This window comes from Anoplophora glabripennis, unplaced genomic scaffold (assembly GCF_000390285.2).
Source record: "Anoplophora glabripennis isolate ALB-LARVAE unplaced genomic scaffold, Agla_2.0 scaffold748, whole genome shotgun sequence".
Classification (NCBI taxonomy): Eukaryota; Metazoa; Arthropoda; class Insecta; order Coleoptera; family Cerambycidae; genus Anoplophora; species Anoplophora glabripennis.
In genome coordinates this window covers 136,529-156,291 of record NW_019417132.1, presented here as the reverse complement: position 1 = coordinate 156,291, position 19,763 = coordinate 136,529, and the positions used below count along the sequence as shown (strand labels likewise).

Genomic DNA, 19,763 nt, shown 5'->3' with positions numbered 1-19,763 from the left:
GAGGAGAAAGGGGTCTGTCCTGTCCGGGTTGCTCGGTAGAGTAGTCCAGGTTCAATGGATTACAAATATGTAAAACTAGCTATATTTTGTTCAACTCGGCATTTATCCGGTTAAACATAATATCAAACTAATTAATTATTACTAAATAACGGCAGGACCGTTATCAAAGCCCAATGCACACAGATCGCGGAAATTGGAGCTCCTCTCCACTGAAATCGGGTATAAATACCAGTGGCGGAGATACCTGAAGTCGCTCTCATTGAAAACCCCAGAAGTTCTGAATATTTTGAAAATTTTATTCGAAAAACGAATACTCATCTTTTCTCTTGGAAACATCACTAGGAGTTACAAATAGTTTTATCATTCTACATTAAACGTCTTCATAGATATTTTAGAGAAGGTGAATTTCTTTTTCAAATATCTCGAAAACTATCTGTTTGCGTACCTATATTATATACTATTTTTGGACTAAAATCATTCGAAAAATCAAAAGCTTGCCGACATATTTAATTAACACCCTGTATATCTCTGAAATTTTCTTGCCCACAAGTAGATACCTCAGTCTGAAATGCTGTGGTGTACTCCCCCAAAGGATAAAATAAATTCATTTCTGGTTACACACCACAGATATTTTCCTTGGGTCCTAGTCCATCTTGAATTCGTAAGCCAGGCGAGTCCTTTGAATACCTGGAATTCCTTTGAAAAATAGTAGGCGGGGAATATTTTTTCACTAACAGTCCTGAAACGTATCATTGCCTACTAGTTGTTTGAGATTATAAGTCTGCTTATAATCATATCTTTTGTTTCAACCCTATGAGGTCCTTGCCTTTCAACCACGAAGTGTGGTTCTGAAAGTGACAGAACAGACTTTAAAGCTTTGTGTGAACTGAAATAATAACAGTATCTCTAACACACATCGCTCTTATGAAAATCTTACATCACTTGATTCGAGAGAGACCACTTTTCTCTATGGTAAAATATTTACTAAATTGTTATTTAATACTACTTTGTAATAAATTCGATATATGTAAAGGAAATTACTTATTCCAACTAGTCCTGTTTCAGACGGACGGTGATTACCAGCGTTTGGGATTTTTTCACATAAGCTACTGATGAGTAATAGCTAAAATGTCCTGCGACGAAAAAGTATTGATAGCTGTTGCCATATCTGCAGTTTATACACGAACTTGTCTGGCATTGTAAGTGGCAAGAGTCCTCGAAAAATTTTAAACGCCGGTGCCGGTGAATGACGCCACGTAGGTCGTAGCGACTTTTCAAATGCTTCAACAAATGAACCCTCAAATCAATTATATAGCTCTTGGATAGGAGATAATAAACTAAAATAGAAAAATTCGCTGCTCACCGTAGCTGACTGCGCTCTGTGTATCGAAATCTTAACGCCCCTTTTCAGAAGCAAACAGATTTTACAGTTTTTTTTTTAATATTCAGGTTTGTCGACTAAACTGTTGGTAAGTTCTTTTATATTTTATAGGTAAAAATGGTGTCTCAAGGGGCACAAACAAATGGCTTTATTTTAAATGGCAGAAAATTAGTGAAATCCTTTTCTGAGGCAGGAAATAAATTTGGACTACCAACTAGAAATGGAGATTTCCACCAGTTTGAAACAATTTTAGACCATGAACCGCTACAAAGAACTCAATCAGACGAACCACCAAGATCCCCCTTTATATTAAGTACTCCTGCTGAATTTGCGCTTCCTGAACTTCCCCATCAACAACTACCTCAGAGCGATACTTCTTCATTATCAAAATCCGACCACGAGTCGGATTCGGCAGAATCAAAAAAGGAAATTTTCATAGACTTTAAACCTCAAGTACCACAAACGTCACGAAAGGTGAGCAAGAGATGTCTGACCAAAACGATGTCAGACGGTGAAATTTTGATGGAACAAAGAAAAACACAGAAAATTGACGATAGTGTCGTACCAGAAAAAGCAATAGTATCAATGAGCCACGAGAATATTGCTTCAGAAGAGGATCAAAGAAGTTTTACCCCATATTTTCAAAAGTTACCCATTCGAAACGAAGGTATATTTAAACCTCTAGAAGAAAATGTATATTCATCATTCGATGGTGGTCCATATGGACAAGATTCTGTTGATGAAGAATTCCATGAAAATATAATTTACAATAGAATCTATTTAAATAGGACTGATTCTCAAGAAAACGGACCTCTTGGTTTAGAAAGTTTTTCACCACATGAAATGCCTGTTGTACCTTCTGTATGTTTACAGTCTGATGAGAGATTGTCTCCATTTGCCTCAAATGATTCCTTAACTACTGACACTAGGTATGTTATTACACATATTTTTGCTAATTAAGAAGCAGTAAATTCTAGAAGAAAATATTTATTGCAGGATTTAAACATTAATTTTCTAAATCAAATAGTGTTATAGTTTTATAGGTAAACTTATGAACTTTTTAGGGAACAGAATAAAATTTAACTTGCAAGTCATGCAAGAATAGGAAATTTAAAAAGTATATTTATTACTAACATTTATTCCATTTTCTCATTAATCAGGGTCGTAATTTCAGAGGGCGAAGGGTTACATTTCGTGTCAAAAAGTATCCCTTATAGTTCAGTCAATGACCATTTTTCCATATAATTTTGCCAAACAGCACCGATTTTCATAAAAATGTAGATTTAGGTTCTACTTACCCTCTACTTCAAATATGACCTTGCACCGGGGGTTGCTTTTACCTTGGGGGTACCCCAAGGTAAAAGCCCCATTCTCGGGGTGTCATTGAAAATAACTCCGGGAATGAATGAATATATTGACTAAGCAACTTTTGTCCTATAAAATTTTTTCTGAAAGTCAATACTTTTCGACTTATTCGCTAGTGAAAGTGTAAATTTTTTAACCAATAAAAACACTTTTTCTGGCGGTTTTTCGCGAATAACTCAAAAAGTAAGTATTTTATTAAGAAAATCACTCATAAAAAAATGTAGCTTATAAGGAAACAAAAAGAATGGTGTATTGATAGCCTAAAACTAATGTATTTTTTCAGGGAACTCATACAACCTTTTTTAATGTGCTTGAAAAAACCTTTATTTTTATTTTATAAAAGTCCCTAGCATCAAACCTAAGCGAGTTACGACGAAAATAAAGTTGGTCCGTATTTTTTGCGGCTACAAAAAACGTGAAAATCACCCCCTAATTACCACCCCAATTGAAAATAATCGTTACCACTTTACAATTTATTTTATTTATGTACTTGTAATATGCTCTAGAAGTTTGACAGGTTTAAAGTGCTTAGTTTTCAAAAAAGTTGAGCTTGAAGTGAAAAGAGCATTTTTGTATTATTGGAAAAAATTGTCTTTTCTTCAAAATAACTCAAAAACTATCTATTAATGATACGCAAAATTTTGTAGAGTACAAAATTGTAGGTTTTGCTTTTTTGAAAATTTTGATTATTTTTTTTTTGTAGGATAAAGATAAGTAAGATATGGCCGTTTAAAGTTTGCATATGTTCGTAAATAGCAACTTGTTCAAGCCCTTTCAGCTCAAACCCTTACAAAAATAAGGGCTGAAATAGAATTTAACTTCTTTGATCTTATAGCATTTGAAAAAACCTACAAAATGGTTTTTGAAGTGCTTGATAGCATAAAAACTAAGCGAGTTATGGGTAAAAAACCAATCACGTATTTTTGCAGATATCAGAACACGTATATTGAAGCATTGATGAATACACATTATAGCTATATTTTAGGCACAGACGTATTTACATCTATTCACACGTATATTTTGAACTAAAAAAATTTTTTTAACTGTAATTGTTCGATTTTTTTTTTGCAAGGAGTGGTTTTTATAAGGGTTGAAACATAAATAAATAATAAAGCCTTCACTTGTTCAATAATGATAATGGATGTCAGTACAGATTTGGGAAACTATTATTCGATTAATGTTAGTATGTTAATTTTTTTGTTTCTTCCTAATTTAATTAAAGAATTTAGATATGTTTTTGTTCTACTTTCAATATATGATAATGATTTAGACAACCTTCAATTTAAGAAAAAAATTTTGCTTCTTTAACCAAAATTCCTCTGGAAAATAATTTCGAGTTTATTAGCTAACGATTAAAAAACTGGTATTTACCTATACTTACAATTTTAGTAGGTATAACTTTTCTTCCTGTTTTAGGAGAGACCGAATATGAATAAAAGTTTATTTTTTACTAAGGATCGTTTAAAATACCTTAAGAGTGGATTTTTTTGTTTATAGAAATTTTAATAAAACAGACGGGTTTTTAAAATACCAATTTATTTATTGTAAAAAAAGAAAAAAATATTAGTATTAAGCGCTTGCGGACTGCTGAGTGTTTGGGTTAACTAATCTTTATTATTATAACTAAATTATATTATTTAGTTTAACTTATCGGATATTTCCGATTAAATAGTTTTGAAAGGTGTCTGCAGCTCTGTATAAATTAAAGGGATAAACATTTGTAATAATAACTTCAATTTTTATAACTACAATTTTAGGGATCAGTCAGATGGAATTTGGAATGAATCTCAAGTGACTGTGCTGCAAGTGGACTCTGGAACAGATAACGGTACTGCCTTGAGTAGCTCAGAAATGACTTCGGTAACATCACCCGGATCTGCTAATCTTCTGACTCCTTCATCTCGCCGAAAACATCTCCTAATGTTGCAACACCAACAGAGATCTTCTATGGATACTGAAGCTTTAGACGAAGAAATCGTAGATGAAAGCGACACTTATCCTAAAATAATTGTGGAAAAACCTATAAAGAAACAATTGGAACCTCCTCTTCCATCCGCGAGGCAATATCTATCTACACAAAATGCAATACCGCCTATGTGGAGGAAAACAATGCAAGAGTCTCCTATAGAATCTCCTCTACCTGCTGTCGTTCCGGATCTGTTATTGGCAAGAACAGATTCTTGTAAAACAAATACCGATGTTTCTGAAAGTACTACAACTGATGATTACATTACTGCCAATTCGGGAACAGACAGTTCAAGAAAGAGTGGTTCAGTTAAGGTAAGTCTATCTGTCTACCCAATCTTAATTATTTGTGTGTATTCAATTCTCATCCTTGGGTATCATTTGTGATGACACTTCAATGAAGACCTTCCGAAGCTTCTCTAATAAACCACGTCACATCATAACCCACTAGGATATCATATGGATCTAGTTGTGTTCCCTTGTTATGTCAATAAATTCTTCAACGTTTTTGGCTTGAGGTTCCGTCTTTCCCACTAGATTTCTAATTTAATGTGACATGTACCGGACGAATGGGTGAGTGACTGATCCAGCTTTCACTTGTGATCTAGGTACCTATTTATTTACCATTTTACAATATATCAACAAATTAATCAATGTATTGGTATAGGCATCTTTAATGGAATAACTTAAACAATAAATTAATGTTTATGTAATTTACTTTTAAAAGAAAAATTATAGAAATGATTTCAAAAATTCCTCCTTCCTGACCTCGTTTCCTCAGAGTGCGTATCTACGGAATTATATGATCATATGATAGAAATTATTCTTCATTTCATTGTAAGTATTCGTTTCAGGGCATGGAAATCTACACAAAGCTACAAACTCATATTAATGAGGGTTCAAGTTTTGAGAGTACCAAAGGTGTTGATCAACTTGGTGACGACATGGTAGTGCCGACCTTTTCTCCACCAGCCTCCGTCTCGGATGAAATTCGACCTTCTCCCACTTCCCGCAGCCTGTGCAACACCCCAGTGCCTCTTATTCGCACCGGCCGATCGACTCCGTCCGATGACACCAGCTCCTCGTGTGGAAGTTACAGCGTGGGATCCACCCCTGACCTCCTAGAAAGGTCAACAGTGCCTTTAGAATGTTCCGAGAAACGTAGCTCTGCAACGGAAGAGGACCGAAACATTTATTATTCAGCATCGGCGTACTACGAGTCGACAATGGAAGAGAAGTTAGTATTTTTTGTTAGGAACTATAACACTGGGGAACACACTTTTTGTTGACTTAGATCTAACACGTATTTTTGGCTAACTTTTGACATCTGAATCCAGAAATGACCCCAGTTTTTTTCACTATCACGTCAATGTTTACTTCATAGAGTACCTACTCTGCTTCTTCTTAAAAATCATACAAAGTATACTTTTATACAACATAAGCAATATTGCATATATTTTTTTTCTAAATAGGAGACTGTAGGGCCTTCAAAGAGATTTTATAGTAACTTACTTGCGTAAAGTCAAAACTTAAAAAATACTCCAACTAGTACTCCATTAAAATATGCGATTTAGTTTCTAAGGAAACTCCAAGTGAAATTTTAAGTAGCATACCCTGTAGATCATTTTAATCCATTATTAAATAGTTTTGAGAGATTTCAACTTAATATTAAAGCAATATTATATTTTATAGCATAACTTGGAAATCCTCCAAACATGAAACCAAGCTCCAAAAGAGACGTAAAGAATTTTCATTAGACTTATCAACGAATCAACCAGTGCACTTTGAAAATTATTCTGTTTCGAGTAACGGCAAGTACAAATCATTTAAGAGAGAATCAAAAGTGTCACCTCAAGGCGAAATGAACAAATTATTAGTAGAAAAACCCAAAAGATCTAAAATGCGTATGAGAAGTCCCATGCAAATTCAGAAAAAAATTATTCAAACCAAAAAATTACTATACAGAGAAGGATCACCGTTTCAGGAAGAAAGGGAAAATAAGGGTACTTCCGATGAATCCAGTTGTGATATGGCCATAAAACAGATTAATAATCAAACCTCTCCTAGGAAAGCAAAGAAAAACAAAGAAAACATACGAAGAAAATCCTTACCCAGATCACCTGTTAATCAAAGACCGACCAAAAGAAATGAGTCAGAAGAAAAACCCTCTAGTTTACCGGGAAGTTTATCTCGAAGAAAATCTTCGAAACAAAGTAACAAAATCACATTATTCGAGAATACGGAGAATAAACAACATTACAGGTAAATATGTTAATCAAATAATTTTCTAATACTCCATACGAATTAGATCATAAAACCTGAAAACTTGAAAAAATTATTATTAGTATTACAAAAATTAGTATTATTAAAAATTATTATAGTTTGCTTTCTTGCAACTGATTGTTTAATTACTAAGCGTTAATTTTACAAGTTAATATCGTACATATAGGTTCTAATTGATTCAAAGAAACATATTGAAAAAGAAAAATTTTAAAAAATTTGAAATTAAGTTGCCCTTTACAACTAACAAAGTGCCTCTTTGTTCCCAAGATAACCTTTTTTATAATGTTAATTGTTAATTAACTATTGAACGTATCGGACCGGAATTTTAGAGATATCATTTTGGATTAAGGTGATACAAGGTTTGATGGATTCGTTTTTATAATGGTAGAGGTGATTCTTTTTGATACACATTCCTCACGATTGCTGATACAGGATTTGATTCACAATACCCTCTCTAAATTTTAATGTATCTTACGATTTCAACAGTTGGTTTTTTATACAGTGTGGATACAAATTGTGGAATATTGCTTATATTTCTTAAAATATTCGTCATATCAAAAACATGTTTTAATAAAAGTGTTAGGAGAATTTATTTCCCGTTTAGTGATATCAAGCAATCTTTCGTATCACAAAATGATAGAATTTTACAATAACTTTAGTTATTATTTACAATATTAACATTAATCGTACAACCAGTACACGAACCAATATTTATTCCTAAACCAGATAATTGCTTTATTTGTTTCACACCACTCCTTAAATTGCCGATATGCATTTTCATATTGGCGCTTCGATTTTTCCGGTAAAAGTTACCAAATTGGCCGCATCTGCCAAATTAGGTGGGGTACTACTTAGTTCATCGTCACTAGCAATTTCCATTATTTTAAATAATATCTGGCACTTAAAAATTGAAGACGCGAGCACAAACGTCACTTTAAAATAATTATTATTGTTGTCAACAACAGCCACTTTGTTTCCATAGTAACAGTAAAAATTTGATTAGGAAAGACATTTTAAGCCAGCTCAACACTATTTTCTATAATAAATTAGGCATTTTACTTATTTATAATATTTTTAAGAGATAGATTCTGACGTTTGTAGAAAAAATATTGTTTGCATCTCGTGCGCGAACTACTTTAGTGGTCTCGAATAATTTTTTAACTCGGCTTCGCCTCGTTAAAAAATTCAATTCTCGATCACCAAAAATAACTATAAACATACAAAAATAACTATAAACGGCACCATATACTTTTTTTGGTGAAAATTAATACATTGGACCTTCCTAAATACGATACAAACAATTTTAATGGGGTCACGTAAGAAAAAAATACAGTAAATTCAATTTTTATAATTTTATTTTATGTCCTAAAGTAAGGAGTCAAAAAATCAAAAGATCAACGTTTTAAGCTAATTTTTATAGGATAAATGAAAAAATGGAACGGATGTGAACTAATTCATTCAAATGACGGCCATTATTGTTCAGGGACATTCTTAGTCTCTTTAAAAACGAATCACTCAAGTTTGCCAACGTGTGGTGTCGAATTAGCTCGATTCTGATCCTCGCTTTAAGATTTTCCAGATCCACCTCCGCGACCTATCCACCTTGCAGGAAATATTTCATTTAGATATTCTCTTATGGCACTTCCATAATGTGGAGAGGGCTCCATCTTGCTGAAACCACATTTGATGAATTGGACCTAGGGCCTCCAAAGCAGGTACAATTTGTTCTCTTAATAAATTAAGATATTTGTCGGCAGTTAGGTTCCCAACAATAAAAAATGGTCCAATAATATTATTTCCTAGTATACCTGTCTAGACATTAATTTTTTCTAGTCGCTGGGTTCGAGTTTCTCGTTTCCAGTGCGGATTTTCTTGACACCAATATCGATAATTTTGTTTATTATAAAATCCATGAAGCATAAAAGTGGCTTCATCGGTGAACACAATCTTTTTGCCAAATTCCAAATCCATGTAAAATTTATCTAACATAGTGTTACAAAATTCAACACGTTTTGTAAAATCATTTTGCACAAGTTTTTGAACGAGCTGCATCTTGTATGGATGAAACTTTTCCTTGTGGAGCTGTTTGGAAAAAGTTCGTTAAACAACTCGCATACTTTCTGCTGTGTCCTTTACCTGTCACCATATCCCACCACCATTAAAACCTGTATTCTTTCCGTTTCATTTAATTCAAGCGCCATTATAACTTACTAAGTACTTAAGTACACAGAAAATTGAGTAACTGACATCTAGTGACAGTTTCGCATTGTTCTGATTTGCATGGCTAACTTGATGTTAATAATTATTTTGATAAACAGTGTCAAAAGCATAGTAGAAAACTTAAATTTTTTATATTTTTTTCTTATGTGACCCCATTAAAATTGTATTGGATCGTATTTAGAAAGGTCCAATCTATTAATTTTCACCAAAAAAAAGTATATGGTGCCGTTTAAAAAAATTAAGTCGGTTACCAACCACATTTTTTGTGATAAGAAAGATTGCTTGATATCACCAAACGGGAAATAATTTCCCCTAACACTTTTATTAAAACATGTTTTTGATATGACGAATATTTTAAGAATTTACTCTCGGCTAAGTTTTTGGGGGAATTTTGGTTTAAATTTGTAGCTATTAAATATTTTTTTCGGTTTAGACTAACTTATCACTATCCAAATACTAACGTCTAAGGAGATACAACCATTAGAATATGGTTCCGCCAAACAAAATCTCTGAAAACAAAAATATTGGCGCAAAACAAAATCCAATTATAGTTGTTATTAGTCACTTCTATGGTTTAGGCAAGCAATCTATGGTCATCTTCACATATCAAATGTCATTGAAATGTTTTAAAAAGTAATCTATAGAGTTACTCATCTTATTCCAAAGGTATTCCAAAATGAATGGCACATAGGACAACTGTGAATTTGGGATATCAAGATATCACAATTTAACCAAATTACGTTATTCTAAAACTCGATAGAGATATGGTGTTGTAGTTATAATTTTTTCATTTAATTTTTTTTTACTAACTAAGAAATAACAGACGAATCTAAAAGTTGACAGGCAAAAGATTTTTTTGAGATGATAAACAATGTACAATATTTTATTGTAGCTACTGGGAGTGCCACGTGTGCTCCATCTAATATTTTAATCAAATTCTCACTATTTTAGGTTTAAATATTTAACAATTTCAACTGACGTTTTATACTTCCTTTATCATTTTCAAACAACAAGGCTTACTTTAATGATATTAATGTCAATTTTGAGATACTTATTTTAATATTGAGGTTACACTAACAAAGTATTGACTTTCAAAAGCTATCTAAACTGAAATATTTAAACTAAGTAAAAGTAATAACATATTTTTTACAGAAATATGCGTAAAATTTGTCTGTTTATGCACAAATAAATTTGAATTAGTAATCAATGAATCCAAGTAGAAGATAGTGGCTTGCCCAATTAGCAAGATAGTTTGGGCTATCGTGGAACTAAAAGATTTGATTGTCCAGCTAGCCGCGAATCTTTGTCATAGTCGGTTTTTTTCCGGCTTCTTAATCCCGATTGGAAAGTATAGTGAATTTTCGTCAGTAACTTTACCAAAAATTGTTTAGAACTCGATCAGTTAGGTGAAACTGCAGAGCGATAGGCAAAATAATATTCGTGTCAGGTTATCATAAATCTAATGAAGAGGACTAGGTAGTGGTTAGTTATATTAAAATAAATCTCCCAGATAGAGTAAATATTTTAGCAGGCAGGTTGAAAATTTTGTCAGGACTGGTTACCACATCAAACCACTTCTTGATGCTTTGAAGAAGAAACTTCTTTGGCCAGTGTCGTTCCAGTCTTCGATATTTGCAGGGAATTATAGCGGTTTTTCTAGATGTATATTGTCTCCCTGTAGAATTTTGGCCGAAATTTCTGTCACAAAATTTATGGTATAAGGTACATCTATCACGTATTCTGATCTGCTTTGTGCTTCTCAGCTGTGGATTTTTATAGGTTTTTATTCTTTAAGTGACACTTGTGCTCCATTATCCTCGTACCGACATGTCCTCTCGGTCCAATGTATACTTTTCCCCCATGTACAACGGATACTAATATTATTTACATCTGGTCTTGGAGTAGACCCTTAATGTGTTGAAGATTGTAAGTAAGTAAATAAGAAAGTAAATCTCTTCTCTTAAAGAAAAAATTAAATTGTACAAGAGCTGAATAAGCCGTACCTTAACGAAATATTAATATCATCTACAACAAGTCAAGGGAAATGTGGTGTAGATCTACTACATCCCATGTAGGTACATGCAGAAAAGTATACATTGAAAAAGATACAGGAGACGCGATAGACCTAATTAATATCAGAATTCTGATGAAAGACAAAGGGTTCGGAAGAATTAAAATTAATGAAGAGGAAGGGTTAGAATCACTTAGATTTTGGAATCGACCCATCACAAAAATTAATTACCGGAACGCCATGGTACACAGAAAATATAAATACCAACCAGATTACTTAATTTTCAGTTTCAGGGTTCCTTCTGAAGAAGCGAGCGATATGTCTTTCGAAACGCTAAGAAATCGACGTGATAACCATCCCGGAAATTTTTCAATCATTAAAAAGATCTTTTTTAGAAAGAATTAACAATATTTTTTTAGTATGTCAATACGAACGTGTAAAAAATATTTCCACGTTAATAAGTTCTCACATTTTTCACAAAGTCAAAGCAATATTGTCAAATTTGCCAAGACAATTGCGAGTGAGGAATGTAATGTAAAAATAATAATAAATATTCTCGAAAAATAATTCTAAAAATTCTAAAACCCCCTGAATAATAACTCCCATGTTAAGAATAAGCATATAAAAATAAGGAATAAACAGCTCTAAAAAATGAAATTAAACCTAAAAAAAAATATTAAATATTTTCTAAATCCTACTAAACTATTAATCAAAATAATCTCTAATAAGTTTAATGAGGGTGGAGCAGCTATATTTGAAGCTCTAATTAAAAATCACCATAAAGATAAACTTGGTAAAATATTCATCATACCCTTATTTAAATATAATTTACGACTTAAAATACATTCATAAGCAATATTTGCTAAACAAAATAAACCTGATGAACATAATCCATGTGCTAATATTATCACTAATGTAAAATTAGTGACACCAAGGAATAGGTTTTGATAATTGACAACAAAGACAAGCCTACCTTTTATTTAATTTTCTTCTATCAAAAAACGATAAATACTTTAATATTGCTTTAATTTAAATTGAAAAAATATAAAGTGTAAAATCTATTTGTATTATTTAATATTCCTCTAATAACATGTAATTAATTTTTTAGGTACTAATTAACCGTTGAGACTAGTAGAAAAAGTTCATTATATTAAAATTAATGATTCTATGAAATTTAATCAATAACTTTTTTATTTGAAAATGATGAAAAAATATTAGTTGAAATTGCTAAATACTTCAAATAATGGAGATACTACTGTTTATCGCCCAAAAAACTCTGTTAACTTTTAAACTTAGTATCTTAAAAACGGCATTAATTACGAAAAAATCAAAACGAAAATCATGGCTGTACCTCTTAATATCAACTTCTGATCTGATCTAAAGTAAATTTGGCTAGATTGCACTATTTTAGTTCAATGGGCCTAGCATATGAAAAATATTATTTGTTTCCAGTCCTATAGGGTCACCACCAGAATCAAAAATGCAGAGTTTGAAAAAAAGTCCCGACACGACCAAACTGAAAGCACTCAGTGCCGAATCACTAAGATCCGTGAGCCCTGGCAGTGATAGCGTCTTCTACAGCGACCCCAGCAGTCACACAGCAGACCATCAAGTTCATTGCCTCCATTGTGGTAAGGAAGTCGATATTGTTACCACTGACGATCCCGATAAAAGTATAAGTAGCAACGAAAATCATCAGGATATAGTTCAGCCCCCGGCAGGATTCGAAGACTCACCAAGGTCAAAGTCAGGAGGAAGACTTTACAAGAAACTTGATAGGAGGATACGATCTGAAGAACGCACTCAAATGGAACAAAGAAAGCATCGGTACAAACCTGATATTAGGGCGAAGGTAAGTGGTAATGCGAATGTTTTCTTGTTTTTCATCGATAGTGAAAAAATGCTGTTTTCTTTTATTCATGATTTCAGAATCATAACGCGTTACGATCCGAAATCTAGCAACCTGATTGGTTTCCATCGGATCGTAACGCGTTATGATTCCGAAATCATGAATAAAAGAAAAGGGCTTTATTTAACAAAATAAATGACAGATCACTAAATGTTTTAAATATTTGTTGTTGGTAACTAAGTCTGTAATATTTTTAATAAATCCAAATACAGGGTGTCCCATAAGCACATGACCAAAAAGATGCTGCGACATTATTTGGCTCAAAAGAAGACGACTTGACCTAACTTCCATTAAGAAAAAATGTCTGGCTCCTCTGCTATTGATTGTCAAAGTTCTTGAAAAAAATATGTTTTTTGTAATATCTGGAGAATGTTACGATGGATTTTAATGAAACTTGCTCTGGACATGTTTCTAAGTAACACTCATCTTTTAATGAAGCGTCCATCTGCCTTGGGCTAGTGGTACATTCTTGAGTGTCTTGGTACAAGAATTACCAGAACTTGGTAAAATCTTGTACTAGTTTTTACGCAAAAAATTGTTTTCAATTTTAGACAATCATTATGCCTACTAAAGTACAACAAATACTCACTACAATCACTACCATCGTAGGAAGTATCTTGCTAAAATCTTGTAACATTCATAGTTTTTACGCAAAAATATGTTTTCTTTTTCGTTGCAATTTAACAATTTTAAACGTATCGCAGTAAATTTGCCCATTTACAAGAACCAGCTTTCTCTAATAATAATTGCCAATTCTTTTACCTAGGATATCAATATTGAAAGTAAAATGGTCGCAATTTTAAAGTTTATCGCAATGCGACGGATTGAATATCATTTTAGTTCATTAGATTTATTTTTTGTTAACACTCAAAAAATGTAAAGACGTACTTAGGAAAGACATAATTCTCTTTATTGAAACTGGATGATAATTACATAAATACGATAGGTGATGGTGGAATTACAAGACATGTTCGGTATGCCCCCCATTTGCATTGCTGGGTCCTTCGATTGAAATTGAATTGAGCCCTCCTCAACATTTTTGGATCATTCCGTTTACGTCCGCCTCGTTTTGAATCCTACGCAATAAATCTTCCTGGGATTCCACAGGAGTAGCATAAACTTTATTCTTCAAGTCTCCTCATAGAAAAAATCTAACAGCGTTAAGTCGGGGGACCTGGGGAGCCATTCGACAGGAACATCTCTCCCTCTTCTTCCGATCCACTTGTGTGGAAAAGTATTATTTAAATGTGCAGTTACATATGCACTAAAATGCGGAGGAGCACCATCGTGCATAAAATTCATCTGAGCACGAAGATCGATAGGGACATCTTCCATTAGACCCGGAAAAGTATTCGTCAGAAAATTTAAATAATTTTCGCTATCAAGCGGCGCGGCATGACATAAGGATCCAGAAGGAAACAATCAAATACAATAAAAAATGCTGAAGATAAAAGTAACAAAGTTATTAAATTTAGTACAACGAGGGAATCTTTGGTTCAAATACTGCCGGACATTTACAGTGAAATGGGTGGAGCGCCATCATGCATAAACCACATGTTGGCTCTGAGTAATAACGGCACATCTTCCAATAAGTTGGGTTTTGTAAAAATTGTATATAAAATTCCCCATTCAGTCTATTGGGTCAATAATAATGCTATCCCGAACAAGATCAAACTGAAATTACAGTCAACCTACAAAATCAGAGCCTACTAGCACTTTGTAACATGGGTGGCAAGATAATGAATACATTTAAAACATATTTTTTTGTACTTCAACCGCCCATTTAATCAAAATTCTACAAAAGGCCCAAAAACTTCCAAAAGGTATCACCTTCAAATAAAAGCTAGTTGTCATTATTGCTCGAAAGAGGAAAAAGTTATGAACTGATATAATCACCGTACATCAATTTTGTAACAGTTGTAAATTTTACAAAACCATTTTGTATAAACACCAAAATGTGTAGATTGAAAGCAAAAGTTCACACCCCAAAAATAATCAAAATCGAATAATACGTAGGTATTTGAGTCAGTTACAAAATTCAAAAAAATTTTACGAACTTTGAGGCCATCTAGCGGGCAAACGAAGCAATTTCGGATATAGGTGAATTAGCTTAAATCTGCCTATTTTGAGTCCATGATTATGTGGTCTTCTGTTGTACACGTCATTCTGGGACACCCTGTATAAGCAGATTGTCTTTTATATGATGACACAGTCCGTTTGCTACTAGTATGTTTGTCACAAAATCACTGATTTAATGCTCTTTTGATTAGCCTATCCAACAAACTCAGTTATACCTACATCTCTGTAATTCTAAAAACCCGTGCAACATATAACAAAATATGTAAAGAATATATACAGAGCCTTCATAAATGTTTACAAGCCAGGTGACCACCGAGGTTAGGTAGGTAACCAACTTTGCACGACTGGTACTGGTAACGAAAAATCCCTAAATCTTGACGTCACCTTGTAATCTTGATCTTATTGTTTTAATAATTTTCAATGTTACCGAAATTTAATTGCCAACATGAAGGAAATAAAATTACTGTTCCAAACAAAATTACTGATCACGTGGCTTGTAGTCATTTATGAAGGCTCTGTAGAATATATTTAACTCACAGATTGATAGTAACATGTTCTAACAGATTCATAAATAGAGCTGTCATAATTGGCCGCGTACCAAAGGCGTGCGGATCATCATCATAAAATAAAGTGAACAATGATTATAAGATTCATGTAATTGTATCATTGTGAAACACGTAAATAAATAGTTTTACGTATCGTTGCCATGGGTTCCACAATCTGGATGGGATCCGTTATAGATCGCATCATCAGGTATGTTCCTACCCTTGTCTCAGCAACTTATCTGCGGCGGTGATAAAATATCTTAATCTGAAGAGAACGCCCGTTCGACATCTACTGATGTAATATTTGCATAATTAAATAATCTACTTCCAAACTGGTCCGACATGGTAATTTCCACTCGGGGTTGTATTTATTCCAGTAGATATGAAATGTTTTATTATTTACTATATCAAATGGTAGGTTACATGCAATCAGTATGAAAATTAAATCAAACATAAATTAAGTCTTTTGGTTTTCGCCATTTTTTTATACGTGTGTGTTTGGTTGAATGATTTCCGGGCCGGTTGCCACGTCGTCGATTTACAACTCTTGACGTTTCGAGAGACATATCGCTATAAGTTAGTCTGAAACTTTGCACTGTTTAATATTTATTACTTTATATTTATTAATATTTATTTTAAACGTTTTTATAACTATACGAGTATGTACTAAATTACATTATTGTTTATATTTTTTTAGCAGTAGTAGTAGTGTAGTTATTTACCTTTCCCTATGACCACATCCACTTGAAATTACAGTGTTGAGTGCCGCTTTGTTGGACAAATTTAATACTGATAAAGCTATGATGCTGGCGTGAGTACAAAATTTATTACTTCTTACTTTTTTATTAATTTCATAAAAAAAATAAAAATCAGACATTTAAACAAAGGAGACAGCTTAAATGGGTAGTTTCAGAACTTATTATTTCGCAAATCGTAAAAGAAATCCACAAATAAGATCCACTTCTTATTTGTGGAAGGGCGAAATGGGCGGTGACTATTAGACGCCTTCATTATAGCCATCTTTTTCTATCGCACGGATTTCTATGACTTACTTTATCGCTCTCACGTAACGGCAGATGGACCATCGGCACTTTCCGACCCTGTACTGTTGTATTTGTTATCGTGCGGATGTTGCATAGTTAATTCCAATCCGTTGGTATTTATGGTGGTGTATTGTAGATAATTTAATTTGTTGCGTTTTGATAAATAATGCATACGCCTATGTCCCGCGGCTCAGTTCTGACAGCCCTATTCATAAGTTAAAACTAGTTAATGTAAAAATGAAACAAGAAATTAACTAGAAAATACATTCCTAAGTTTTTTCAGTCGGAGGAACGCGGTGCAAAAACTTACAAAAACAAACTTAGACCTATGGCAAAATCTACGAATAGCAGTCAAGAACAATTAAAAGCTACTGATTCCAGTCCTAGCGTTCTACCTGGCGCTCCTGAGGCTGAAGATGATGATAACGGAATTTATGACGCTCCTTATAACGATGGTTTTTGGATCTATATTGATGAAAGGGAAGAAGTTGTCCCATTTAAATTATCTATAGGTAATTATGCAAGAATTTATTTTCAAATTCCTAGTCCTTGTGTAACCTGAGGGGTTATTTCTTTAATTATCTACCTTTAATTAGTTAAGTATTTTATTCTCGAAAGGGAGTTTAATATCATTATACTTTAATTCATACGTGGGAACTTAGAAATGTTGTATGTCCAGAAAATGAAAATCCAGGCACTTACCCTTTTTGCTTACGTAGACTGTAATCCTGGCTGGCTGTACAGGGTGACACTGAGGTTGGAGAAACAAAAGGAAACACCCAACTTCCAGGAAGGGTTTTATTAACAATAACAAAACAAACAAACAAACAAAATGAAAACACAACGGCTCTAGCAACATTATTAATGAATTGATTCAAAGCCACAGCGTACCGAGATTCAGGAAATGCGCGCTTCGTACAAAATTTGGAAAAACTATTAAATTTAATTAATTAGCCCGAGACTCGTAAAGTTAAAACTAGGTTGACTGCTCATTGTGAAGTCTAAGGAAGAACTCCGTTCTTGCAGATCTTTCTCCTAAATTCCACAATTCGCTTTGACACGCCCATTTCTTGGGTCCAGAAGTTTTGGTTCTTATCCTATTGACGGGGACCTGAATATCGGGACGCTGGTATAACTAACTATATTAGGTTAATACTTATTTAATTGACTGAATTTACATTTTTATAAGAATTCTGACTTACTAGTAATTAACCCTAGCCTTCCCTTAGACTCCGTGTAGCAAATACGGGGCGGATTAGTCAATCTCATTTAATTAATTATTAATATCTTCCTAATAGCTTGGAAAATCCGCCGAAAAACCAGCTGACTGATCTATCCTTTCTTTTCCAATTATTATCAGTTTACAATTTAATCTAATTCTATTTTTTTTGGAACCTCTACGCTCTTTTCGCGGTTTCGCGCGTTATTAAAATATCGGTTTTTACGCTGGCGTCTCCTGGACGCACCAGATGACTACCATATGGCCCTGACTCTAAGCTAACTTGTTAAAAATATTGCTAAATTTCGGGTGGCCTTCCCCGAAGGACCGTCTTGGCGACGTTACCTACTTGAAACCCATTAACCCCCCGATAGTTTGTGACGACTGAAATATCTTACTTTCCCAGAACTAATAAATAAATGACTACACGTCCCGGCTTTTGTTACATTGCCCCCCCCTAAGAACGGATCAATTTTTTCCAAATAATTTCCAAAATTTTGACAAATAAATTGAGACGTAGAAATTCCTTACAATTAACTATACTAAGCTAGGGACGTCTTCTTCTTTTCTTCCTTCTTCTTCCGTGACCCGGGAACTGCTGTTCTACGCATTCTCTGCCGATTCTGTCCTTCCTCCACCTGGATGATGTCGAGCAGGATGTCTCATTTTGGGTCCACGTCATCCTCCGGGTACGTCTCTGGCTTGCTACACCGTCCCCTAGGCCTGCCTCTGATGGTTACTTGGGCAGCCTTCGACATTCGTTGCGGTTGACTTGGCAGGTCCCATGGAGTAGCTGGTGACTCATCTACAAGGTGCAACTTCCACTTGCACGGGATGGGTCTGGAACTGGCAAGGCGGTGACTAGCCTTTCCCTTTTTGCTGTTTCCTTCAGGTTCCCAGCTGTTGCAATCCTCGGTCGCTAGGGCGTCCGGAACTCCATGAAGACGCCTGCTCTCCGCTGCTCGCTCCACCTCCAGTGTCCTCCATCCGCCAATGTTGTGCTGGCTGCTACCGGGTGGTCTGGCTCTGGTAGGCTGGCGTATCTCAGCAGTGGTATGGCCTCCCCATTGGTACGGTGTAACTCCAGCTTCCCCTTTGGCCTCTAGGTGTTCTGGGTGACTTGGCACGGGATCGCCTCTCCAACTGGACAGGATGCAGCATCTGGTTTCTGGACCTGGAACATTCCTACCCCTGGTTCGGGTCTAAAACACACTTATTTCCTAAGTTTAATTAACAAAAATATCATTATTAATTTTCTGCAGCCGGCTCCGCTGATCTTGCTTCTGGAGCTAGATTTCCTTCTTTGACGCTGGACCTGTAACACACTTACTATCTATCTACAAGTTTACAAAATTACAAGTCCTGCTCTGCTCCTTGTCAGGGCGTGTTCCAGTGGCCAATTTACCCCCTTTTTTCTTGTGTTTAGTTATCATTTTTTTTTCTCTTTTTCAACCGTCATGTTTCCGTTCGGATCGCACGTACCTCGACCACATCCGCCAAACAGGTTAGCGAACTAGGCGACAAACTCTTACCAGCATCACCTTTACAAACCGGCGCCAGTGCCATTGGATCGGAATCCCTGCTGCGGTATATGTGTACTTTTACCATTGCTTATCCTTTTTACACACCGAATTACGAGGCTTAGAAACCCTTCGACTTTTTTCTTTGCTTTGCTCGACTCAGCCGGATTCCTTATGTATTTCTGTGAACCATTCCACTATTTCGTCGTGAATCCATTGCCAC

The 19,763-nt window shown here is 34.4% G+C and overlaps 1 protein-coding gene across 1 annotated transcript in view; it reads left to right on the top strand.

The window, feature by feature from the left end:
* LOC108913581 overlaps positions 1-17,363 on the top strand; it is a 68,457-nt gene extending 51,094 nt beyond the window's left edge. The window contains exons 6-11 of the mRNA XM_018719147.1: positions 1,493-2,310; positions 4,504-5,026; positions 5,566-5,948; positions 6,404-6,973; positions 12,678-13,077; positions 17,085-17,363. Of these exons, the coding sequence (XP_018574663.1) occupies positions 1,493-2,310; positions 4,504-5,026; positions 5,566-5,948; positions 6,404-6,973; positions 12,678-13,077; positions 17,085-17,363 (2,973 nt within the window). The remainder of the gene's footprint in view (positions 1-1,492; positions 2,311-4,503; positions 5,027-5,565; positions 5,949-6,403; positions 6,974-12,677; positions 13,078-17,084) is intronic.
* The last annotated feature ends 2,400 nt before the right edge of the window (positions 17,364-19,763 follow it).